Genomic DNA, 25,079 nt, shown 5'->3' on the forward strand with positions numbered 1-25,079 from the left:
ACGTGTCCCCACGGTCTTCTTTTTAAAACCATCTTGATTGGGCCAAGTGGGCCACGTGCCCCGCAGTCCCGTTGCCTGTCGTGATTGGTCCACGTGGGGCACGTGGCCCGAGGGCCCAGGGTTCTCTGCGCGTTGCCCAGGCTTCAGCTGGCGGCGGGAGAGCCGGACCGCGAGGAGGTGCTGTGGGTCCGGGCTGCAGGTCAGCTGGCTCCGCTGAGGCCCAGGGCCGTGGGCGTAGGCGTCCCCAGCTGGAGGCCGCTTCGAAGCCGGTCAAGCCTCAGGCAGCAGGGGTGCGGCCTGCTGCCAAGATGGCGTGCGAGGTCTCTCGACGCCCGGCTTGGCCCCCGTGGGCCTTCTGCGCCGCGTTTTCCCTCCCTTTCCCACACAGAGGCGGGCAGCAGCTCCCCGGGCTGCCTGGGGGCGCCCAGCGAGGGCGCAGGCATCGCCACCCGCCGCCGCCTCTGTGGTCCGCCTCTCTGCAAACAGGTCGGGCGCCTTCTTCCGGAAGCTGGGGACTGAGAGAAGTCCTCCTAGCAGGAGATTCGCCGCGCCTGCAGTCATCCGGAGCGCGCCCGTGGTGCTGGCGCTTTCCAGCTGCCTGTGGTGGCAGGCCCGAGGCTGGGGAGGGCGAGGCCAGGAGGCGACAGAGCCCAGGTGTGTGCCCAGGGCGGCCCGCTTGGCCGGGGGATTCGGCAAGTGTCTCTCCTCAGTGGTGCCACCCGCCGCCTGCAGCTGGAGCTGGCTCTCATTTCCGCCCCAGGGCAGGACCTGACAGGTGCGAAGCTCTGGACGGAGGAGGTGCCTGGTTTCCTGGAGGTGGCAGGGCCGCAGGCGGTTATGCCAAGAGTCACAGATAGGTGGATGGACCGAGAAGCTTCCAAGGTATTTTCCAGACCAGGGGACCAGAAGGGGGGCGTGGGTTGCGGAGGCGGGGCTCAGGAGGAGTCCCTAGAGGCTCTAGGGGAAGTCTCGGTCTTTCCTAGGCACCTGAGGGGTTGCAGAGTTCCACACAACTGAGCAAGTGAACTGAACTGAGGACCAGACAGCAGCTTCTCTGGGGTGCAGGGTGGCTGGCTGCCTCTGCGGTGGGCCCTGAGGCTCAAGAAGGAGGGGCTGCCTGTGTAGACACTGCTTTTCCCTGGGCAACAGCTTGAGATAGGCGAAGCACCTGTCCTCCTCGTGGGAGGGGCTGCAGATCGTCAACAAATCCCTTAAGTCCACCTGAGGCTGTCTGAAGTGTTACCAAAGAAAATGGGGAGGGGTGACCATGTGATCAGGGTGCTTCTCCTCTCAACCAGGTGGTCCAGGCCATGCAAAGATGGAGGAAGAACACCTTCCAGGTTCAGCAGGTACGGAGGAGGCCCGAAGGTGGGAATGTGGCGGGGAGCAAGGTGAGCAGGAAGGGACTGCTGGGAGAGATGGGCAGGATGCGGTCACTCGGCCGCTGTGGGCAGAGCTGGGATGGGTGTGGCCGTTTCGGTGTGGCCTGCGTGAGTGCACCGTGGCCCGCGCTCTCTGCTAGAGCCTGTCTCCTCTTACGGCCTCCTCTCCCACCACGAAGAGCCATGCTCTCTGCGCTCCATTCTCCTGGTTGCTGCCAGAAAAAGCCGGTCACCGGCGCCTGGTGGGAGAGGGAGAGCTGGGCTTTCCTGGTGCGCTGGTGGGGTGCTAAAGGTTTCAGGCCCTGTGGTTTCCCCAAGGCCTTGATGTCTTTATCAGGGCCTTTGTAGTCACATTTATAAACTCTTGTTGGAAAATGGAGCCTTTATTTTTAGCTTGCCCAGATGGTAGGCGCCAAGGCCACGGGGAGGCAGCTGCTGCTCCCTGCCTTTGGTTTCTTGTGAAGCTTCAAAGTGGTGGGGCCTGTTGGACTCCTTTTCAAACTCATTCTGTGGCTTCTTGACTCCTTATCTCATCTTTCCTTCAGCTGGCTTTCTTCTCTGCCACTGAGGAGGCTGTGAAGGGGGAGGAAGGGGCTGCCCCAGTTCTCACTGCAGAAGGAGGCTGCAGAGGGTGGGAGAAGACATTCTGGTGTGGGGGTCAGATGCCTGTCAGCCAGGAACCTGCGGTTGCAAGCTGCAGGAGGTGGCGTGGACTTACTCGGGCCGCAGGAGAGCGCACTGGGAAGAGCTGTGGGAGCTCAGGCCAGGGGCGAGAGTTTCATGGGAGGATGGCCGGGCCGCTTCCTGGGTAGGACTCAGTCTCCAGCTGCTGGATTCCATGGGACATGGCCTCTGCTTTCTCTAAGCTTCCATTTCCTGCTGGGTAAAGATAACCAGCTTTGCTATACCTTGTGCGATTCTGGTGGGAGTTAAACCAGGTGTTACCCATCATAAGCCAGGGGTCATTTTCCGAATATCATGTCTTTGTGAAAACCTGGGATCCTGCGGTCCAGGCTTCCCTGATTCTAGCTGAGGGAATGAGGGAGCCAGATTCCCTTTGAGTTAAATGTCCCTTTTTCACGACCCCAAGCGATTCAGCTGGGAGGAGCCCCCACTTTGCCCAGCCTCATGAGCCACTGGCCCTTCACAGAGGCGCTGGGAGAGGAGCAGAGTGGCATGTCCTTGTCGTCAGGGGTGGCTCCTGGCACCAGCAGTGCTGCTTGGGTTCTTTCCTACAACTGGCCTTGGCTGAGGAAGCTCTAGCGCACCTCCTGTGCGCACTGTGGACCGTGGTGAGACTGAGTCTCCTCATCTGTGGAATGGGGCTGTTCGTCCCTGTCTCAGCGCTGTGAGGCACTCGGTGTGTGCAGTGCTCTGAGTGGTGCCTGGCACAGAGAGGTTGACTATTGTTTCCAGGCGGCTGTGCTACACTCCCTCTCAGGACCGTGCCTGGAAATCACTGATTTCTGCCTTGTGCTGCGGTCTCTTTGCCGGAGCTTCCAGGTCTGTGTTCCCCTCCTGCTGTCTTGAGTTGTGGGGTTTGAAGAACACATTGAATTCTCTTTAAGCCCCTTGGCACGGAAGACTCTCTGGGTGGGCGGTGGCAGGAGGACTTGAGGTGTCGGGGCGTTGGGTCAGGTTGCAGACTGCCAGGTGCAGGCGAGTGGTCAGATGTCCCCGCTCTGCTTGCTGACCTGGCCGTTTCCAGGGGTCCGTCTCACGTAGGGCCTACTAGGGCCTGCCTGCCTGCCTGCCTGCCCGCCCGCCCAGCGGCCGTGGCCACTGACTCGCCCCCTTGGTTCTCGGACTCCTACACACCTTCAGCAGAGGCCACAGGGGTGTGTGCAGTATCGCCACCTAAGAAACCTGGCCGTCATCCCTGACCACCCCCTGCACATTCTCAGATGTGGGCTGCATCTGTGGGTTGAAAGGAAAAATCTGTGTATCTGGTGGGCCTTGGCCTGGTAAGAGCACCGCCGATGCTCTTGTCAGGTGAAAAAGCCCAGACACGTGGCAGAAGAACCCAGAAGCATGCTGTGGACGCGGCGCGGCATCTGCCTTGCCTCTGGAGGGTCCGGCCCGCTTGCCGAGGTCCCTGAAGATGGGGCTGCTGCTGCTCTGACCTGGTGGAAGCGCCCCGCGGACTTCCACTCTTGTTGGGATTAATCTAGTCCCAGGCAGGGCGGCGGTTCCTAACATGCTTTCTACACCTCAGACTCATCTTCCAAGATGACTGAGGCTGTGCAGGGGAGCTTAACATTTTAACTGAGGAAGTGGAGACCAAGGCCTTGAGAATGGTCTGATGACTTCACACTTTTTAAAAAACAGACTGTGTGTTGGTTGCCATGCCTGTAGCGTACAAAAAAATGGAAGTTCTGTGATGAGTGGCTTCAATCATTAAAAACAAGCATTTTTATTTTTAACAAGATGTGGAGATGCTGGAGGTGCTGCTGACTGGATAAGCATTACCAACAAGGACCACTGGGGGGCAACCCAACACGGGGAAACAGGTCTCAAAGATGTCGTTTTCTTTTCCTTGCAAATTCTCAACCACGTTTTTGTATTTTTAACTAAATGAAAATACTGAAAGTAGTATAGCAGAGAGCACTCTTAATGGAAAATTAATTGATAACACAGTCTTATTTCAATTTTCTGTTTATTTTTAACTTAAATGACTGTGTATATTCCACAGTCTTATGGTGAGAAAGGCTCCAGAACCATGTCCAGGTCTTCTCAACATTTCATTTCTTGAGTCGTTTTTTCACTGTTCGTTGTGCATTGATAGGGGCTTCCCAGTTCAGAAACCAAGGCACTAAGACTATTTTATCAGCTACATTAATACATTGAAGGTGTATTTACCCTCTCATTAAATATACAGCATTTGAATACAATATGGTTTTATGCAGATCAGGTTCAAAACACCCAAGGCACACACTTTACTTTTTTTCCGCTTTTTTGTTTCTGTATTTATTTGAAGGCTCATAGTAAAATTTCAAAATTGCTATAAACAAAGAGTTCCAGAGAAGCAATGGACAATGATTGTTGTAACTTTAAACATAACGCGGTAAAGACTGAGCTGCAGAAACATGTTACAGGAACAGTAAAGAAACAAAAGCACTGGTACAGCGTGGATTAAAAACGGAAATGAGCAAATCTGCTGAAGTCTGAGAAACCGGTCTGGAATCGCCCATCTGCCTACAAAGCAGGGGCAGGCCCATCTGCACGCGGCTGCCTGGACACCTGGCTGCTGTGGAACTGACACCTTGTTGCGTGTGTACACGGATCACTACAAATACACAAGACGTCCCAGTTTACTGGTTATTAAAATGCCTCGGGTAAAGTACAAATAAACGGAAAAAGTCTTCCAGTATCTATTTTCCCCTTAACAAGACACACAGATACATTTATCTGGAAGAAGCCATCGGACAGTGGGGCTGGGGGGTGGTGAAGATCTGGGAGGAACCATTGGATGGGGTAGTAGGTGGACCTCGGGGAGCGTAAACTACAGAAGATGTGAGGCTGAGAATTTGTCATGAACATAGAAACAGTGGCTGCTGTTCAAGGGGAGAATGTGCCAAAGTAGAAGAAACTGCTCTGGAACTAAAGACCGTGAGTTTTCACTGATGAGACCCAAGAAGAGGTTCAATATTTAAGTTTAAAATATGCTTCCCTACAGTGGAAGGAATCGCCCATGTCTTCTTGGCTCAGTTCTTTGCCAGAAGACACATTCTCTTGCCCCATGCCTTAGTGCACACTTGTTCACAAAAACGTGGTTGGCTCTGCGTCAGCCAGAGAGGCTGCCCAGTCTGCATGCCCGGCAGCAAGGAGACAGCCAGCTGTGGGTGTGCGGGGTCCTCTGCTCTGAGGAGAAAGGTCTGCACCAGGCTCGCCCGCCACGCCCTTCTGCTTCCATCTCAGACAAAGGAGAGCCGGGCCTCGGCTCCCTCCGGCAGTGCTCACAGACGTCCATGGTGCTGTTCTCACGGTTCTAAAAGAACGCTCGTTCCCACCTGTGCAGTGAGAAAGCTTGCCGGAGTAGCAAGGCAGAGTAGCTCCCCGAAAGAATTTTCTCTCTTTGGGCAGATATTATCTGGTCAGTTTCATAGAGGTCAAGTGGCTGGATTGTAAGCTTGGCAACTTTCTAATTCAGAAAGTTCTCACTTTGCAATCAGAACCACAACCTTAGTGCAATAGTATATTTATTTTTTCTTTTTACAGTAATTTTGGTTGCCATACAAGAGATGTTAAGAATTGGGAGAAAGTGCAGATTACAGGAGCTTGTTTTTCTCTTTATGTTTTTAATAAGGTCTGAAAAGAATAAAAGCACAAAAGTAACAGAAACATAGATAATGCGAACACGTTACACAAACTATAGTGTGAACAGTTTCTAAAAAACAAAAAATTTTGTTAATGGGAAAAACCGATATTTGTGGTCCACACACAAAGTCATTGCCCGATCACCCTGGGTAATGCTTGCTTGTTAAATAACTCAGAAAAAAAAAAAATCACCATTTTATTAACTAAAGTATCACAAATGATTCACTTTGTGATATGTAAAGTTCAGCAAATCAACAGTCACATTGAGTCATTGTTATATTATGGATTAACTTAAAATGTGCAGACACCCTGGAGAAGGTGTCTTGGCAGGTATACAGAATTTACATCTTGAGCAATTTTGGTTTTGTATACACAATATTACAGAAACTAGGCATGTAAATGCAATTTATTTAAATTACAGTATATAACAAAAGTGGATTGTTTTAAAACCTGGAATAAGTATTAACATAATCTTTATATGAGCAGTTTAACATCTGTTTCACCGTTGGAGAGGGGCGTGGGGTAGGGCCTGGTCCTGACGTGTTTCAAGGGGGAGAGCTGGGTGGTGGGTCAAATGAGGAACTATTGCTTTCTGTAGCAAAACCAGTGAAGAGAACTAGAGACCGATTCATCTTGGCAACGTGTTTATTTTGTTGGTCAGTGCAGGCTCTGATGGGTCCTGTTACTTCTCTATAGTAAGAGAGTGTGAACCACCAACGTGGTTAGTTTGCTTGCTTCTGGTCAGTTGCATGTGACTTGGAAGTCTCTTTAAGAAAGGGAGTAGCAGCCGAGCCTCACCTCCTGGCTGCCCAAGTCAAGTGGCCCCAACGCCCCATGCTGCCGTTGGGCACCGTCTGCCTGAGGCTTCTTTCACTCTCATCCTGTCTAACATGTTGCCTGGCACTGAGCAGAGAGGTGAGACCGGCAGTAGGCAAAGGAGAAACGAGCCATGGTGGGGTGCTGTGCTTACTGGGTTTCGCAACATCACCAGATGGAAGACAGATAAGGGCCAAATCACCATCTTACACTTTCCGAACCGTCGGCAGCCTTAGCAGGCCACCCGTAGTATCTTGGCTTGAGACTTCTCTGGGGTCATATTCATCTCATGATGGAAAAATCGAAAGTACATGGAAGTAAAACACCTGAATATTAAATTGACTTCATTCAAATACCAAGATTGACCTGCAATAGGTTTTGGAACACAAGGTCCAAAACTCAATTTCCAATTCAGGGACATGTGGCTGGAAAAACTGTGTGTGTGGTGAGTGTGTGTGTTTTTGCAGAAAACTGCTGCATTGTGAGTTACAACCACTTTTGAAGAAATAACTGTCCTTCGATGTCGAAGTTCTAGCAAAGATAGAAAATATAACACAGCTCTGCTGGTTCAGATGCATCCAATAAGGTTGATTTAAAAAGGTCATACTTTTATAATTATTCCACAGAAATAGTAGTATTAAATCACAAAAGTTTGTTTTTCTTTAACTTTCTAGCACTGAAGTGGCACAAAGGCTGCCTAGTAGACCAGCCACTTTTTTTTTTCCTTAAAATATTGTGCTTATAAACTATCTGTACAACTATTTGAACTTGCAGTAAAGAAAGATTTTAAGTTGCTAAATTTTACGTGTTCATTCTAGAGCTGTTCCAGACCTAATCAGACACTTGATTGTGAGCGTAAAGAAAAAAAAGAAAAAAAAATCATGTTTTTATAATTAGAGATGGGCTAGGCTAGTTCTGAAATCATAATAGAAGCCAAAAACTTGACATTCTTCCATATGTGGGAGGACGTGCTGACTCCTCACTGGGTGTTCTGTGACTTGGGTGCCGGTGGCGACCTCCCGTGGAAATCAGAGGTATTGTCACAAGGAAGGGGGCTCGGGGGAATGAAGGGTGCAAGGCCCAGGAAAGCCTTGCCTGAGGCCAGACTGCCGCCCACGAGCCCTCCCTGCTCTGTCCTTCCTTCATCTCTCTGCTTTGCATCCTCACCCCGGGTCCTGTCTGTGTGCCACGCCCACTGGGTTTTCTGAAAACCTGTTGTACTATTAAGACAAGCTGGTGGGATTCCTGGACACTCAGAGGAAAAGGGGGAAGGCCCCTCAGTACCGTCTTCCCTGGCCTCAGAGGATGAAAGGGCTGTCTCAGCAGTGATGCTTGCCCTTGGTGGGGCTCAGCTGGGAGGGGCCAGGCCTCCCCCCCCCCGCCCCCCCGCCAGCATCCAGCAGCAGCCATGCCCACCACGGACCTTGTGTCATCCTGCGTGTCAGAGCGGATGCTCACCTGCTCCGAGGTCTGCAGAATTCAACGCACCTTTCAATTTAAAGAATGCTGGAAGGCAGAGAAGCCCCTTCCCACGCTCCTGGACAGCCACTCCCGGCTGACAGCTGCTTCCACCCGGGGACACGCTGGACCTGGAGCCGCGCACGGGCAGCCAGGCCTCCCTCCGCCCTGGAATCGTGACTTTGTGCTTCGACTAACTCCACGTGACATCTGTTTGGCCACTTTGGAATTATGCTAATAGACTTGCAGAAAGAAGGAAAGCTAAGCAAAGCTGGGCACGATCCCATTCAGAACCACCCATCACTGCCAAGAGCCTCAACGGGCCAGAGAAGCACGGGTGCACGTCGGAGGGGTGGGAAAGGATCCACGAAAAAGGGGAGACGCTTCTCCACCTTCCAGAAAGGGCACCGGGGATGCACATCTGTGGGCGTCTCGCTGCAAGCCACATCCGGAAAAGAGAAGGAGCGCGTGAGCACCGCGTGCCCTCAAGAGGCCGCAGATGGAGGAGGGCCCTGGCACCAAGCCGGGGGCCGCCGGGCGTGCAGGGAGGCCGCAGGAGGTATGTGTCTAGAGTGCAGGGGCGCCCGCCTGCTGGAGCATGGCACCCGCGCGGGCCGGGCGAGGCGAGGTTGCCGGCACGCAGGAGGCAGGCTGCGCACGCATCCCTTTCCACCTTGGAAGGACCCCTCCCCGGTCCCCTCTTTGACAGAAACAGCCCAAAGGAGCCCACACAGAGAGCCGGGGCCTTCGGCTCAGCCACGTCGCGGACACACATGCTTCTCTGGGTCCCCAGGAGACCAGCCCACGGAACGGGGTTGGTGCTCACCATCCAAACATCTCAGTGCAAGCCCATCTCTATTTATAACAAGAAGTCTGTGACGGTAAGGAGCAGCCACCCTTATCTGTCCAGCAGCTGTTTGAGAGCCCTTTCTATGTTCATTCTGTGCCCGACTCGAGTCACGCCCAGATCTATGAGGTCTTCTTTCTGGAGGTTTGGGAGGTGGCTGCCGTCGATCTCATTGTCCATGAAGGCCTCTTTATGCTCACCCAGGTTCAGACTTTCCAGCCAGTCCGCCACGTCGGGTTTAGTCCACAGGTGGACAGGCTTAGTTGTAAAAGGCTTATTGGAGATTGGCTGTTGCAGGATGGAGGGGGACGGCGACCTGCTGCGTCCCACTGGGTTCAAGCCAAACAGGTCCCCGGGTGGGGGCTGGCTCGGAAGGCTGAAGACATCCGAGAGGGTGGGCGAGGGGGCCGCAGTGGCGGCGGGCAGGGGGGCGGGCAGGACCTCTTTGCTCAGCTCTGTTGGCGAGACCACGGGGCTGGGGGCGCGTCTGGGTCCTGAGTTCCTGCTCTCATAGTCCGGGGGCCGGCTCTGCAGGGTGATGGGCTGGGAGGTCCCAGGGCGAACGGTGAAGGTGACCGTTGTGCTCCGCGTACCTGAGACGGTGCTCATGACCTCGGGGCCTCTGAAACGGCAGCAACAGAGAAAACCGTTACAAGTCCGACCACAAAGCAGATGAGGACATGGTCTCTGGGGATGGAGACGGAGACACCCAAACCACAGCAGGGCGTCTGAGGGCCAGCATGCTGGCAGAGAGCAGACGCCCTGCCAGGGCGGGGGCGGCCAGAACCCAGTCCCACTATGCCACTGCGCCACCTGAGGAGCGGTGTCTTTTGCCTCCATTTCAGCAGGGAGGTGCGGCACCCGTTAGGAGACCCTTCCTCATCGCCTGTCAGCCCTGAGGTTTTCTGGCTTCACAGGACAAGGGCAGGGAAGGGCGCCTAGCAGGCCGGCTGCTTCACAGTGGGACCTGCCACGGCTCCTGGGGGCGGTCGTGAGCGCTGCCCTGTCCGACACAAGGGCCGGGGCCCAGTCTGGCTGCGCCCTGTTCTGTCGCTGTGTGGCTGGCTGTCCTCTCTGCCCTGCGTGTGGGGGTGTGTGTGTGTGTGAGTGAGACGGCCAGTGGGTTACAGGGTGTCTCTCAGCCTCCTGGCCCTTCCCCACTGGGTGCTGCGTCAAGTGTGGAACCTGCGCGTGGTCTGAAGGAGGGGCCTGTGCCGGACTTGGGCTTTGATCCTGTCCTGGGGAGAAGCATTTCCGTGGCCCGGGCCCCATCCGCCCCCCGGGCGTCACGTGTGGTTTCCTGGTGGGCCAGGGGCTCCGGGGCTGGATGCTGCACAGAGGAGACCCTGTCGAGAACCTCCAGGGGCCTTGGCTACCGGCTGCACCGGTATAATGGGTGCTGGCAGGGCAGAGCAGCTCCAGGCTCCCCCCACCCCCGACTCAGAACGAAAAGATGGGAGCCCTGCTGGTCCAGGGCATCACAGGCAGGGAGCTCGAGTCCCCCTCACCCCCCACCCCCAGACCCCAGTCATGGGGAGAGAGGTGTGCCGTGCACACGGCAAGGACTTAAGAAACCTGCAGATTCTGGGGCCTGGGTCGGACCGGAAGATGCACTGCAGTCCCCACTGAGGGGGCCTGTCTCCCCTCTGCCGGGGGAAGGCTCACTGGAACTACCCTGACACTGGAGGGGCGTCCGAGCGGAGGTGGAGCAGCCTCCCCCAGAGGGACCTTCCAGGGACAGAGGGCCTTCTGTGCAGTGGGTGAGCATCTCACAGGAGCACGCCGCCTCCTGCGCCTGCGGCCCTGCCTGGGCCCACCTGCCAGGGCCGTCCTGTCGGGAGGCGGCCTTGCTCGCTGCTTTGTGAAGCGCTGCTGCTGCTGCTAAGTCGCTTCATTCATGTCTAAATCTGTGCGACCCCATAGACGGCAGCCCACCGGGCTCCCCCGACCCTGGGATTCTCCAGGCAAGAACACTGGAGTGGGCTGCCATTGCCTTCTCCAGGAGGCACATTGATCCCCCAGTGAGAGCAGCTCTTTAGGCCCAGGCCGCACTTACCCCTGGGTCTCTCTGAGCCAGAGGGTGGGCGTGAGCACCACCCTCCCTTGGGAACAGCCCAGCTATTCCCAGGTAGCTGGGATGCTCTTTAGAAAGAGGGCTCTGCAGGCAGCCGTGTGCGTCGTCAGAAGCAGACCCACAAGTGGGTAGTGAGGCTGGGGGACAGGACAGCAGACCAGAGAGAAGGGGGCTCTGCACGCGGCACTTACGTCTGTTCAGCACGACCCTCTTCTGTTACCACCCATCACGGGAGCAGACGGAAACAACAAGAGGGAATGGGTTGAGACAACACTGCAAAATTAATGACAATTAAAAAAAAAAAAAGCAGCTTCTCTCGATGGATGAGATGAAAGCGGAGGCCTGGACGCTAGGCCCTCTAGCTGCAGAGTGGGGTGGGCAATGCACACAGCTGCCCGGAGGAGAACCTCAGAACGGCCTGACTCTGCGTGTTCAGCGGGGAAGCTCACACGTCTGCCCTGTGTGGCCGGGGGTGTGAGCACAGAGTGAGACCAGGAGGGTGCTGAGAAGGGGACATCGGCCTCCCCATGCTGGCCGGGGAGCTGGCTCCCTGCTGGTGCCCAGACCTGGGTTCCCGGCTGCCCTCTGTCTTCCTCAGCCTAGGAGGCAGTGATCCGCACGCCTGCTCAGGGAGGCCGTGCTTTGCGTCAAGTCCCACTGAGGGTTGAGAGGCTAGCAGCTAATAAAGGGGGCGTCAGACCTGGCTCTGTGCTTGCGGCCTGCCCACAGCCCCGTGGGATGTCGCTACGGAAAAGAGGAACCAGAGCGTTTGAGGCACTGCGTGCAGGTTGCCTGGGGCTGGTCCATCCTGCCCTCCTCCTCAGTGGCTTGATTTACTCTCAGTTAATCAGACGGGTATTATTCACTGGATCTCCTGGTTGCGGAGACTGTTTCGTTGCTAAGCAACCACTGGCTTCCCGGGTGGAACACACAAGAATCTGTTGCCCCGATTTAGAAACAGAGACACACACGCTCGCGCACACACGCCCTCTCTTGGATTATTACTCTCTATCCTGCCTCTTCAATCCAATCCATATGGAAACATGAGAATTAAAACAGAAATCAGGAGTTAATGACACACTCAGAGATGCGCTGTTATTTTATCAGTCAGCACAAATTGTCTGGGGAAGGGGAAGCCAGTGCTCAGGGGCCTTTTCATCGTGTTTACAGATGTGGTTCGGCCCCTGGACAGTGGCTGGCTGCGGGCCGGAGGCTGCCCAGCGAGGCGGTCTCGGAGTTCTAAGCCCTCTCCACACAGCCTCCCCCGAGCATGCCCCGCCGGCCCCCTGCGTCCTGTGTGGTTACTCTCGAGTTTGTGGGATGAATCCCTGTCTCGTGCGTGTAAAACGGCGCTTATTTCCAAACTGGTCTAAGTTCTGTCTTTATTAACATTTCTAAAGGTTGGGTGCTAAAAAGACTGGGAAGGTGGCCACGAGGGCCCCAGCGGGTCTGCGTCCTGGGCCTGGCCCGCATGGGGGTCCACCTGAAAACTGTGAACTTGAGCGGTGCATGGATGTGGGCAGCTGGCGGTGCAGGTCAGGAAGTCACGCGACTTGGCCAGGCCAGCAGGCGGAGCCGGACGTGGGGGCCACGAGGCTGCCTCGGGTTTAGCAGCCCCTCCGACACACCTGAGCAGGTCGAGAAGGCGGCCAGTCTGCGGGGGGCAGCGGCCACCCCCTGACACACGTTGTCTGAGGGGTCCTGGCATTCAGGCTGGATTGTGGATGGCACTTGAAGGATAAGATGCTGCAGCCGGACCAGAACAGCCTCTGTGTACCGTGTGCGAGGAAATGCGGCAGCGCGCGTTCACCTAATTACCCACAACTTCAGTCACTGACGCGCCCTTAACATTTCAATTGCTGCCGTGAAATGATAAAACCTCCGTGACGGCGCCGAGGTGATGAAAGTGCCACTAAGCGGCTTCCATTATCGAGTCAGTTCCGAAGTCTGTGCTCTGGGACCAGCTGGGTGGAGATAATTTTTTAACAACTCAAATTGATATATTTTGAAACCAAGAGGCTCTCAGGATGATACTGCTGAGAGCCCAGTGAGGAGCTGGAGAGGCCAGCCGGGCCAGGCAGTGGGTGTGGGTGCTCAGGGTGGGCACCCCCTGGGAACTGGGCAGTGCTGCCCCAACAGGCAGCCTGAACCCCACCTCCCCTGGGGGACTTGGAGCTCCATCGGCGCCTCCAGGAGGTGAAGGCCCGTCCCAGGTTCCTCCAGAGGACCCAGAAGAGTGAGGGGATCCAGAGGGGCTCCTGGAGGGTGGACCAATGCCACACCCCCGGATGGAAGCCAGTGGGGCCCCCTGCAAGCATCCACTCACGGCTCTGATCCTCCTCCCAACGGCCAGAGAACGAAACCCAAACCCCTGTTGACCTTCTGCTCCCACGGGAGTGCGGACCAAGCAGAGCTGTCTTGCTTTAAAAACATGATGGTCTCCTGGCTCAAGCCCCTGTGTTTTAGGTCAAAGTGCGTGTGTCAAACTCCCATCTGCCCATGGTCTGCTCCTGGGTTTACCTGCATCATCATGACCCACTGACCAAACAGCTGCTGGGTCAGCTTCACGAAACAAAGCCAGGTCGTGCCAAGCCTTTGCTTAAGTCCTCGAGGGCTGCCACCACTCAGACACAGCCCTTCCCCTCGGCACGCAAGATGCTCCGAGACCCTCCACGCAGCCCCTCCCTTGCACCCAGGTGGAGGATGCCTTCCGGCATCCTGGCCCCAGCGCCTGGAGGCTCTGCTCCCGGGTTTTTTGCCCAGCTGTATCTTAGGTGGTTCAGATGCCACTTCCTTGAGGATAGTCACCTCTACCCTGCCTGTGGTCGTGACCCGTCAGGACATCTTCGTCCCTTTGTGGTTAGTGCCGTGCGCTTTGGGTTTGTCTTATCATTTCATGTCTGCTCCCCCTTGAGAATGTAGCTCTTCAAAGGGGCAGAGACTTTGGCTGTTTCCTTGTTCAGCGAGGAGTCCTGAGGCCTAGCACGGTGCTTGGCACACACAGGGTGATCAGCTCCTGAGGACCCAGGCCGCCTTGACTGTGGACCTGCAGAGAGCCCCTCGGGAGGTCACGGGGCTGGGCTGTGGCTCTGAGGCCAAAGGTGAGTGTCCCTCTGGCTTCTCAGCTCTGTGACTTGGAGGAGCTCATCCTGCGCTCTGAAGTGAGGGGCATGTGCCTATGTGTCTGGAGTACCAAAGGGCTCCGAGAACAGGCCGCCCAGGCTGGGAGGTCGTCCTCAGGATGTCGGCGCCTCTCCGGCCGCCCTGAGCTTGGCGCTGCTCAGAAGGGGGTGTGGGCCGGCACTGAGCCGGAGGGCGGCTGACTCCCCCAGAGGCGGCACTGGCCTGAGCAGAGCTCTGCTTCGATCTTGGTGGATGCTTGGTCCAGAGACGAGATCCTTCCTGGGGAACTCAGCCTGGTGGCCAGGGGAGCCCTGTCTGCCTCCCCCCAGGGCGAGGGGGTGCTTCCAGACGAGGCCTGGGGAGAAGCAGCAGCCGCACGGGAGTACAAGGGCAGCGGGGCGGTCCTCCTGGTCATCATCCTGCCAGCGTGTCTGCAATCCAGATGGTGGCAGAACCCACGTCGTCCCTGATTTCTGGGGAGCCGCAGAGACTCACTCAGGGCTCAGGTTTGTCTTGGACCCCAGTGAGCGAGGGCCTGGGTGCTCAGAGTCTTCTTCCCGACCTGGGCCTGGACTGCGGAGCGAAGGAGGAACCACGGGCCAAAGTAGGGCAAGTCCGCCCCTGGTCTCCACCCTCGCAGCGGACAGACGCTCTGGGGCGGTCAGACCGTTTCTATGGAAACGCGTGTGCACCTCTGCTCATCCATCGTTTGTTTCAAAGAGTGTGGCGGGTTTTCAGTTTTCCCTAGCAAAACTCATTTCTTTTCCCTCACTAGGAATTCCCTTCATCTAATTTGGTGCCTCATTTTGGCCACGGTCGTGCACAGCTCTTAATTTTTATATGCACTTAAAAGTAGGGATGAGACGTCCAGGCAGATGCACCCTGGCTGGGAAGGTCCTGGGCTTTGGTGCCTGGCTGGCTGAAGCCCAGGCCTCTCAGTTTCTTGGTCCCACTCAGTGCGCCCTTGGCAGTGAGCAGGGAGGAAGGGGCTACTGCCCCGGGAGAGGGGGGCAGTGTGCGGAGACACCTGGGGACTGCCCTGCAGGTTCTCAGTCATCAGATATGCACAGAAGACCTCCAGGCATCAGCTGGACTCAAGGGGCTCCAGAGGCCTCAGGAGAGCCCTGCTCTGGTGAGCTTGGCCCTGCGGGCGTTAAGCTGGGTGACCCTCCTTCCAGGCTCATCCACAGCTCCAGGAGAACAGAGAAGTGGAACCCTGAGGCAGCTCCCCGGGCTGAAGGTCTGCTCCTGTGCCTTCCAGCTGAGGGCTCATGGCCAAGCGCTCCGCTCTCTGACCCCGGTTCTCCTGTCTGCACCCCGGGAAGGTGTTCGGGCCCCGCCTCTGTCCTGCATCTGGGAGTGCGTAGATGTCAGTGACTACTCATGCCATGTGGGCACTGGGTTATAAATAGTAGAAAAGACTGTGGGGTTGATCACAGGCAGGGCCTGAACCCTTCACGTCCATCAGGACTCTACTAGCTGACCTCTGCTTTGAGGCCCCTCCCACCCAGGGATGCCTGCCGCTGAGACCCCTCTGCCATGAGCCCCGAGCAGCTCACCCAGCCAGGAGGGGCGGGGGAGGCCAGCAGTCTGGACGCCGCTGAGAGAGGCCCTGGCCTCCGGGGGCAGTGCCCTGCAGAGCACGCTGCCTCCCCACGCTGCCTAGAGAAGATGCCTTCTACATCTTCCGTACCGCAGATGTCACTGCGACGGAAGCACCGGTCAGAAGCCCAGCTCTGCCCACCACTGCCTGTGCCCGTGGACAGGCTGCCCGCCTCTCGGAGTCTCCATCGTCCCTTCCGAGAAATAAGCATCACTACCACCTGCTCCCCAGCAGCTGTTAGAAACATTATTCACCACATCCAAGGGTTTTATCAAATGTGAGAGCTAAAGCATCTTGATTGTTGTATTTTCACATAACCTAGCAACTAAAGGCGGTGCTGTTCCACGACATTTCCTGGTGCCTCTCAAGTGTGTAAGACTCGAGTGTGTGCCTCTCAAGACGTGTGTGTGTCCACGCGTCTCCCAGAAGTGGGGACCCTGTGAGGACTCTGAATGCCATAGTTTAACGAGGGCCCCCTTGAAAACGGTGCTTGTCGGCATGCTTCTCTCTGTGGATGCCAGCTTGTCAGCACTCCGAGGACCGTGAACCAGCCCCGTGACCTGTTTGACCCACATCGAAAGAGAGCTGGGAAGTCACAGCTCTGGGGACCCCACTCTCCTGTGGGATTGCTGATGGATGGACTTGGGTGTTGGAGTCAAACGCCTTGCCCAGCAAGCATGCAAAGAGCGACCTTGTTAGTTGCAACAGTGAAACCCTGGAATAAAGGCCAGCAGGAGGAAAGAACGCCGCCTGGGGGACCCGGGAAGTGGTGTGTTTTAGGCGAGGGAAATAGAGCACAGAGAATGAGGGCGGGCAGCGCGGGCTCGAGTTGGGGCCTGGCAGAGCCCCGAGGCTTGGGTCTGGGACCAGCTCCCCGTGTGCGTGCCCCGTTCCAAGGAGGCAAGACCTCACGCTCTGCCCGACACTGTGGGCACCCACGTGGGCACGACTGCACGCTCTGCCATGACACGTGCTCTGCTCAGGGTGGACTCTGGGGTCTTCACTCAGGGCAGCGGGTCCAGAACCGGCTCCTCCCCAGCCTCAGACCAGGGGGGCGGGGAGCAGAGCCCCCGACACACCCTCGATCGCACGCTGCCCACTGGCCGCCCACGTGCCCCCTGGATGGCGCGCCCCCTCCCCTGAAACCTCCTGGGGGGGTTCCAGGATGGCCCTTCGGGTTCTGGCGGATCTGGAGGATGTGGGAGGAGAGAGCAAGGCTCCTCCCTGGAAGCCACGGCGGGGACGGCTCGCGGGGCCGGGTCTCATGGCCCGTCTCTGCGTGTGGGGGCCACGGCACTGAGTCCAGGCTGGGAGAAAGGCCGACGCGTCTGCTTCGGGAGTGCCGCTGCTCCCGGGGGCGCTTCCTGGTCAGCGCTGGATGAGGAACGCCCGTCGCGGGCACTTACCTGGGGGCGAGGCCGGCGGGCTTGGTTCCCGGCGTCGGTTCCAGTCCTTCCCCTGGCTTTGCGGATTTCTCTCGGTTCATTTGCTGCAGGATTGAGTTTAACTCACTAATCACGTTCGCCTTTGGGCCTGAGAGAATCGGGCTTTTGACCTCCGAGACGTCCCCCCACAGCCTGGAGGTCCTTGGCTGGATGACCTTCGTAGGGCCGGGCTGGGCCCCGCCAGGTGGCGGCGGGGGTGCGGGTGGGGGGATCACGAAGCTGTCCACGTCCTCTTCCAGCAGCGCGTCGTGGTAGAGGGCGTTGCCTTTGTGGACTATGGGTTTCATTTTTGGCTTGGGAGGTACTGGGGGTTTGTCAACCATAAAGGCTTGCCCGTCTGCATAGACTGTGCAGGTGTCTGCATTCTCCCCGCCCTCGGAGGACAGGGTGGAGATGCTGGACACCGTGGAGATGGTGCTGGTCGTCTCGAGGTGGTGGTCGCTGCTGCTTCGGCTGTCCACCTCCTCGATCCCAGAGTCCGTGACGGCGTCAAAGCTTTCGGGGGGCGGCAGGAATGAGGCGGGCAGACAGTTTGAGAGACCAGCCGGCTTCTTACTGTCTGCGGAATTGGTTGGCTGGCTGGAGTTCAAGGAAGGGGACTGGGAAGTGTCATTTTTTTTCTGCTTGACCAGGTCTGAGAGAGCGGGGACAGAAGCAACCCGGTCATCGGGGATATCAAAACTATTGGCAAATTCCAGGGGAGGAGGCAATGGCTCTGTGAAAATAAAATCCTCGTCCAGGTCCACGGACGCCAGAGGCGGGGGAGGGATGCGAAACGGCAGGATCACCGCCTCCTCCATGGAGCCCGCCGCCACGATGGTCCTGCCGGGCGCGATGGCGGGGGCGGCCGCGGGCTCGGGGCCTGCGGGGGTCGGGAAAGCACCTTCAGTTTCGGGGGCGCCTTCGGGCGCCTCGGATGGCGGATGGTCGGGCTGCGTTTCCAGGTCGGCTTTCTCGTCCTCTTCCTGCAAGAAGTCCTCCGGCCTGGCCGCGTCCACCGTGTGGACCATCAGCAGCCCGGCTGACTTCTGCTGGGACGCGTCCACGATGCTGACGAGCACGCCCTTCTTGTCGTCCCTGCGCTCCTTGCCTGGGTCGGCCTCGTACTTGTTCTCCGTCTCCTGCCGCCGCAGGGGCCCCCGCCCGCTCTGCCTGCCAACCGGAGGGAAGCCCGCTTCCCCACTGGGCCGCATTTTGGTGTCGATGTAGAGAGGCTTGTTGAGGTCGGCCTTGGGGGCCTCCCCTTTGGGGCCCTGCTGGGACTCCTTCAGGGCCCGGTCCCTCGCCGACAGCGCCAGGGCCAGCGGCGAGCTGGGGTCCAGCAGCCGCCCGGTGAGTGGATGCACGTAGTTCTCGGGGCCGGTGACGTTGCCGCTCCGGGGGGGCGCCGCGGGGCTGCCCTCTGGCGCCTTGGCTTGGCCCGGAGCGTTCGGCAGCCTGCCAGCCTCACCCTGAGCTCCGGCCTCGCCCACACCCACAAAGTGGTTCTCAGGCTCCCGGGGTGCCGGTGACGACAGCGGCTCCGTGCCGTCCTCCTCGCCGAAGCCGCCCTCCTCGGGGAACTTGGAGGTGCGCGCCCGGGGGGCGGGCGGCCCGAGGCCCACGTCCTCGTCCCCCAGGTCCGTGGACAGGAAGGCCGGGGAGTTCCTCCGGGCCTCCAGCCGCTTCTCACGGTCACGGACGGCCCCGGCGATGGCGGCGGCGAAGGGGCTGCTGGCGGCCAGGCTGTCGTCCGGCCGCAGCTGGCCGGGCTGCTCCGAGGCCTGCGGGTCGGCCTCCACGCTGCTGCCCTGGCTGCTCTTGCCGCTGCTGCTGGTGGAGGGCTCCTTGACGATGATGGTGGGGATGGGGATGGAGCACGTCTTCTCGGGGCTGTCCTCCACGTTGGACTGCTTCACCAGCATGCCCTTCCGCCGGGCGGGCTTGGCTGGCACGTACACGGCCTTGCTGGCGATCTTCCCCACCTCGGAGTAGGGGTTTTCGGGCATCTGGCCCCTCTTGCCGCGGAAGTTGGCCTGGGGGCCGGCGCCGCGACTGTAGAGGTCCTCGGAGTCCAGGGAGTAGCGGTCGACCTCCCGCCTGTGGTACAGCCCCTTCTCCCGCACCATGGTGGCCACCGTGTCGGAGCGGGCAGCCGGGGACACCTTGGCGGCGGGGTTCTGGCTGAACGCGGGCTTGATCGTCCCGTAGACTCGCGGAGTCGGGGACTTGGGGCAGTTGTAGGCGGTGGGGGAGGGGGGTGGTGGAGACGGGGGCACCGACTGTGGCGGGGGCGGGATGTCCTCGGAGGTGTCCGGCATGGACAGGCTTCTGGTGAACTTGAGCATCGGCGGGGCCAGAAACTGCCGCTCCTCCTCCGTTATCCCTACAAGCAGAAGACAGGCTTAGATTTACATCACGGCGAGGACAGCCCGCCCCGCGGTGCTCGGAGGGCGGTGTGACACGCTAAGTCTCCTCCAAACTCACAAGGAATCACGATGTACACTTGTTCATGGGACACAGCACACAAGCCACAATGTCGAGAGGTCACGTGGCCCATTCCGAGCCAGACACAGGACAGGCACCGGGAGGCCCAGAGTGCGTGCTGTTGACTCCTGTCTGCGGGGTGTTCTGTCTGCCTCCCCGGGGCCGTCCGCAACTTGGGAGTAGCGGCTGGAGGCCAGGAGGAATGCCTCAGCCCTCCTGTCCACGGACCTGGGGGACGAGGATGTGGGCATGGGGGCTGCAGGGCAGCGGTGTGATCCGGGGCGGTGAGGGTGTCCCACTCCTTGGGACTGCAGGTATGTGTGTGTGTGTGTGTGTATGGTGGGGGGCGGTGGGACGGGGCAGCTGGGATCAGGGGGCTTCTATTCCTCAGACCTGGCCAGGGTGCCCGGGGAGGTGCTCTGGGGTCTGGGACCAAGGCTGTGAAGCTGCCCATTGGAAGCGAGAGCAAAGGGCACACCAGCTGCTTCACTGGCTGAGGGAGGCGGAAGGGGCCGTGGTCCCTGGGGTGGCTTCGTCCGCTCGACAGGGGCCCGTTTTGTTGCCTGACTTATCTGAGCACCCCCAAGGGTCCTGGAGCTCCTGGGCCCCGAGGAGGATGGCTGGTCAGCCATGAGCCTGTAACCAGGACCCAGGAGTAGCATCCCGAGCGAACGCAGCCCCTCTGGGTCCTGAGACCCTCTGGGCTGGGCTGATGGGCCTGGCGGTTCACCATGGTCCCCACTCATCACGGTCCGACTGCATGACTCGGGGTCCGTCATGAGGTCCCCACTCACGACTGGGCTGAATGAAGCCTGTGCGGCTGGGTGAGAGGGTCCTGGGGACCCATGGGGGGGACAGACATGTTGGGGCCCAGAGCTCCAGTGCGCCCTTTAGGCGGGATCTCACGTTCTTTCTGACAGTTCAGTATATAAAAAGCATCACCAGGATGCACTCTGGACTCGGGAAGCGGAACACAGACATGGAGAGACGGGTGCGCGGGTCCTGATGGGGGGCCATGCAGGATTTTCAAAGCGGTAATGGGATGGAGAACTTCAAGAAGCCCCCAGGACAGACTCGGGCAGCTCATCCCAAAGGAAACTTCTGCTCAATAAGGGCATTCCAAATCTCACACGGCTCTTGGGAGGGCATCCTGGCAGGCAGGGACGCGGCCCGTCGCCCCGTCTGCCTCCCAAGGAGTGATTTACGAATACGCCTTATGGAGGGAACCGTTACATTCACGCTACAGACTCCAAACTGTAAGGCTCACTCACCTGATAGAAAGATTCTGCTGTCTGACAGGAGGAAATCGATTGTTATTGACCAGTTAGAGAGCCAGGGCAGGAGGTGGCGTGCGCGCCGCCCTGCGGGGCCCCAAGCTCCTCAGGGCGGGGGCGCTCTGAGGACCCGCAGACGCCACCTCCGCCGTCCCTCATCACTCAGGTCCTGCCTGCTGCGGCCCCCCTCAAACTAGCCATGGCGCCGCTGGCTGCAGCCCCCAGTGCTGGACACGCCCCATGTCCGCAGGTGGCTGGAGGGCCTCTGGGAATTCACACGGCAGAGGCACAGCTGGACTGTCACACACAGGGGCTGGGTTTAGGGGGTTGAGTTGACCTCCCTCGGAACTGAGTCGGTAGGAAGCATGTGATGTCAACGAGATGGCATCAGTCCCCTCCCCCCGCAGTACTCTCCCCCAGGGAGCGAGAAACCGGCCCGGCCACCCCAAGCAGTGTGTCCATTGAGTGAACCCCAGAACGCGGCCGTGGCCGTTCGCGGGGGTGTGGGTCCACCCTGCTGGTCACTCACCACGTGGGATAGGGGTGAGGGGATCCCGGAACCTCGCCTGCCTACCGCCATGCCCCGTCTGGACTGTGGACCCTCCCCTGCTGCTATCATCATGGACACTTGGCTTGTGAGGTCGCAAGTCATCTTGGATTTGGACTCCAGAGGGTAGGGAAGTTTCAGAGGGTCAGGGGCTTCCGGGGTGAGACTCGGGGCCTGCCCTCCAGTGGGCAGGCGTGGGGTCGCCGAGTGCCCCGCTGAGGGCCCAGGGCCACCTCTGTGGGCGTGGCCTTGCTGCTTACCTATTGACTTCTGCCTCCGCATCGTACCTCGAGGGAGGCCCAGGAACGGGCCCTTCGGGCTCCCGGGGACGGTGGGCGTCATCACGGCGATGCCCTGGCGTTCGTACACGGACTGCAAACCAGAAAGCCGAGTGAGGCGTGGCTGACCAGCCCAGTCCGTGGCTGGCAGACACGGAGCGCTGGCCTTGGGGCCCTGCCACCTGGCCTCCCCCAGCTGTCCTGGGAGCACCCACGCATCCAGGACCCAGAAGGGGGCCCCCCTTGCCCTCAGAACCCTGGTGGGCCCTGCCCGGTGGAGCCAAGGTCTGCCTGACGTCGACTGAGCAAGAGCAGGGCCAAGACGCGTGTCCTGCAGGAAAGAGCATCCAGTGCTGAGCGGTGGGCATCGGACCCCGGCCACGTCCGCCTCCGAGGGCAGCAGACGGCAGCAGCCGCAGTGGAGGGCCTGCTGAGCGCAGTGCAGAGCCAGCGAGCGTGTGGGACCCATGGAGGCCTTCTCCCCCGGCCCGGGAGGAGCCCGGCATGCCCTTCCTTTGTGCTGGGAGCAGATCCCCTGGCCAGCCCCCACCCCGCCTGCCACTTCTGGACTGCAAAGCCGAGGTTGCTGGCCAGCCCCCACCTGGAGGCATTGGAGGGCGACTCAGGGCACAGATGGATTAGAGCCCAAAGCACACCTGGGCGCGAGCTTTAAGGGGTCTGCTCCTCTGAGACCCTGCCTCACCGGGCTCTGGGCCTCCGCCCTGCCAGCCCTTCTCTGTTGCTGGGTGCCGGGCTTGGAGTCTCTGGGACAGGGCGGGTGTGGGGCTACCGTGAAGGGTAGTTGCCCCCGGAGTGCCTGAGACGGGGGGCAGCGTGAGCACCCTGTCACCGGTAACGTGTATCACAGAAAACCAGCACGCCAAATTAACAACGCTCGTGGGTGTTATTAAGAAAGGTGACAGAAAGCGCAAGTGTTAGTCGCTCAGTCGTGTCCGACTGTCTGCGACCCCGTGGACTGTAGCCCGCCAGGCTCCGCTGTCCATGGGATTCTCCAGGCAAGAATACTGGAGTGGGTTGCCATGCCCTCCTCCAGGGAATTTTCCCAACCCAGGGATCGAACCCAGGTCTCCAGCATCACAGGCAGACTCTCTGCCATCTGAGGTGTGCCGGTTCGGCATTATTAAGAAAAGGCAAGGTTGAACAGAGTGAGTCAGTCTGAAGCGGAGTCAGAGAAAACACTGACGTGTCACGGACAGTGCCCAGCTCTGGCCACAGGCTCGAAGCTAGGGGTGCAGAGGGTGGTGTCTGGGGCCTGAGAGGAGCAGCCTGCTGGGCTCAGCTGGTGGCCTGTGGTCTCTGCCGCAGCCCAGGCAGGACTCGGGCCCTGGGACCCGTGGGGGCCTGAGACCTCGGAGAGGCAGGGTCCCCCATGTGTGCTAGGACTCAGCTTGCCACGAGGGTGCGGTTGGGCTTCTTCCACCTGGAGGCTTGCTTTGCTCCAGGTGTCCCGTGGGAGGACCCTCAGTGCCAAGGGAGCAGGTCCATGGAGAGTGCAGTCCTCTGCGGCCGGTCTGCCCTGGACTGGGGTGCCCGCCTGGTGCGCTCAGATCAGGGCTCCGGGTGTGGAGGCCGGGGCAGGTGACCCGGCACCGCGCGGTCTGCCCGCACCCAGCTGCGGCCCCTCCCCGGCCCGGCCACTCACGTTCATGTCCGAGACGGAGGGGAAGCACCGACTGGTCGGCCGCTGCTTGATGGTGGCTACCCTGGACTCCAGCGCCACGCTCTCGGCCGCCCGGGATGGCTTGGAGGCTGGGACGATCTCCTCGGGTTTATCTGCAACAGGGACGGGACCGTCAGGATGGGCATCAGTGACTGAGGCCCCAAAACACAATGGGGCAGGGGGCTGTTAGCAAAGTGCCCACGTGCCTTTTGCATTTGAAGAAAGCTTTTCTCGTGCAAGTGGTATGGAGCACGCATGCCTCAGCCACAAGCATGGACACCGACAGAACCCGGCACCCCGCCCCGCATGTGGACAGGAGGGAGAGGAGCCCCTCCCAACAGCAACGCAGCCCTCAAGGCCCTGGGACTTGAAAATATTGCTTTGTTCACACTCGCGCTGTTCATTCGGGAGGTGGGAGCTAGGTCAACGTTGTGAATTTCTAAGAGCTCAGAGGTGCGGCTACTCTCTAAATGCAGTTGCTAGGGTCTCAGGACCCAGCACCCAAGGATGGAGGCAACTGGGCAGTGTGGGTGTAGGCAGGGGTGGGGCTGGGGAGCGAAGATAGCTCCCCAACTCAGGAGCCAGTGGAAGTCTGAGCTTTGTTGAGTGTGTGTGGGGTCCCCCTCCCCCCAGAAGGTGGACCTTCTCAGTGGCTTGTGAATAAGCAAGTTGAAGATCAGTTATTAGTGATGCTTACAGCTTAAGAAATTATTTGAAAATGTAAATTTTAACTTTTTTTGGGGGGGGGAGACCTGGCAACTGCACTCAGGCACCAGCGTCTGGAAGGGGACCCTGGTTTGCTGAGACTGGAGGCGCCCCTGGGGAGTGGGAAGCCAGTGTGAGGAGGGCCTGGTGGGACCCTGTGAGGCACCGCACTCTCCTCGCAGCCCCAGAGCGTTCTGTCTATGGCCTGAGGTCTTCTCTGAGCTGAACCCCAGCCCCTTCTGGGGTCCTGTGATGCCCCACGAAGCTCGTGCCATCAGAAAGGCCCAGGCTTCTGGGGTCTTGGCAGACTCCAAGCTGCGAGGGCAGCATTGAGAGTCACAGGACTGGCACCCTGGTGCCCGGTCTAAGCTGCTGCTGCACCTGCCTTTAGCAGAGGCCGTCCAGGAGGAGCTCGGCCCCTGGAAGAGTTGCCCCAGACCCCAATAAGAGGGGCCCGCGGGGGCCAGGCCTCCGCCAACAGGCAGGATGCTGGCTTCTCAGGGCCGCGTCCTGGACCAGGGCCAGGGCCCCAAGGTGCCAGTGCACCTGGCCCACAAAGGCAGAGGGGTTCAGGCGGCGGCAGCATGGGGGCCCCACCGATCCTGCTTGCCCTGGGACCCGCAGCTCTCCCAGCCTTTCCCCCATGGCTGTGTGGGACACAGTAAGTGTCCGCCGTCCTTTGGGAATCGGTCGGAAGCACCCGTGTCCGGTGGGGAACCCCCAGCCGCAGTCACCGCACTCTTGCCCGCCCGCGTTCCTGGGGCCGGGGACCCTCTTGCCTCGTGAGGCCCTGCGCCCACCCCTGTCCCAGCAGTGCACCTCCTCCGCGAAGCCGGCGCCCTCGGGCCTGGGCCAGGGTTCTCTCCGGGTGGGGCTCCCACTGTTGCTGCGCTGCACTCCCCCACCACCTGCCCCTCTGGCTGTGGGACGTGGGGTCCTCGGGGGACCCCCTTGGCAGGCCTGTGATGACCGCAGGTCCCCCCGGCCCATCCCCAGAATCCAGGTCCCTCACACTAGCTGCCGGCCTTGTTTCTGCTGGGGTGCAGCTCTTTCTCCGGGATGG

General features: G+C 59.2%; 1 protein-coding gene across 6 annotated transcripts in view; it reads right to left on the reverse strand.

Annotated features, from left to right (window-relative positions):
* Nucleotides 1-5,564: 5,564 nt before the first annotated feature.
* SHANK2 (SH3 and multiple ankyrin repeat domains 2) overlaps nt 5,565-25,079 on the reverse strand; it is a 554,755-nt gene continuing 535,240 nt past the window's right edge. For all 6 annotated transcript variants that reach the window (XM_069565267.1, XM_069565270.1, XM_069565265.1 and 3 more), the window contains 4 exons: nt 23,294-23,424; nt 21,613-21,724; nt 17,027-19,430; nt 5,565-9,442 (listed from right to left, as the gene is read on the reverse strand). In XM_069565267.1, the coding sequence (XP_069421368.1) occupies nt 8,872-9,442; nt 17,027-19,430; nt 21,613-21,724; nt 23,294-23,424 (3,218 nt within the window). In that variant the 3' untranslated portion in view covers nt 5,565-8,871. The remainder of the gene's footprint in view (nt 9,443-17,026; nt 19,431-21,612; nt 21,725-23,293; nt 23,425-25,079) is intronic.

This window comes from Ovis canadensis, chromosome 21 (genome assembly GCF_042477335.2).
Source record: "Ovis canadensis isolate MfBH-ARS-UI-01 breed Bighorn chromosome 21, ARS-UI_OviCan_v2, whole genome shotgun sequence".
Taxonomy (NCBI): domain Eukaryota; kingdom Metazoa; phylum Chordata; class Mammalia; order Artiodactyla; family Bovidae; genus Ovis; species Ovis canadensis.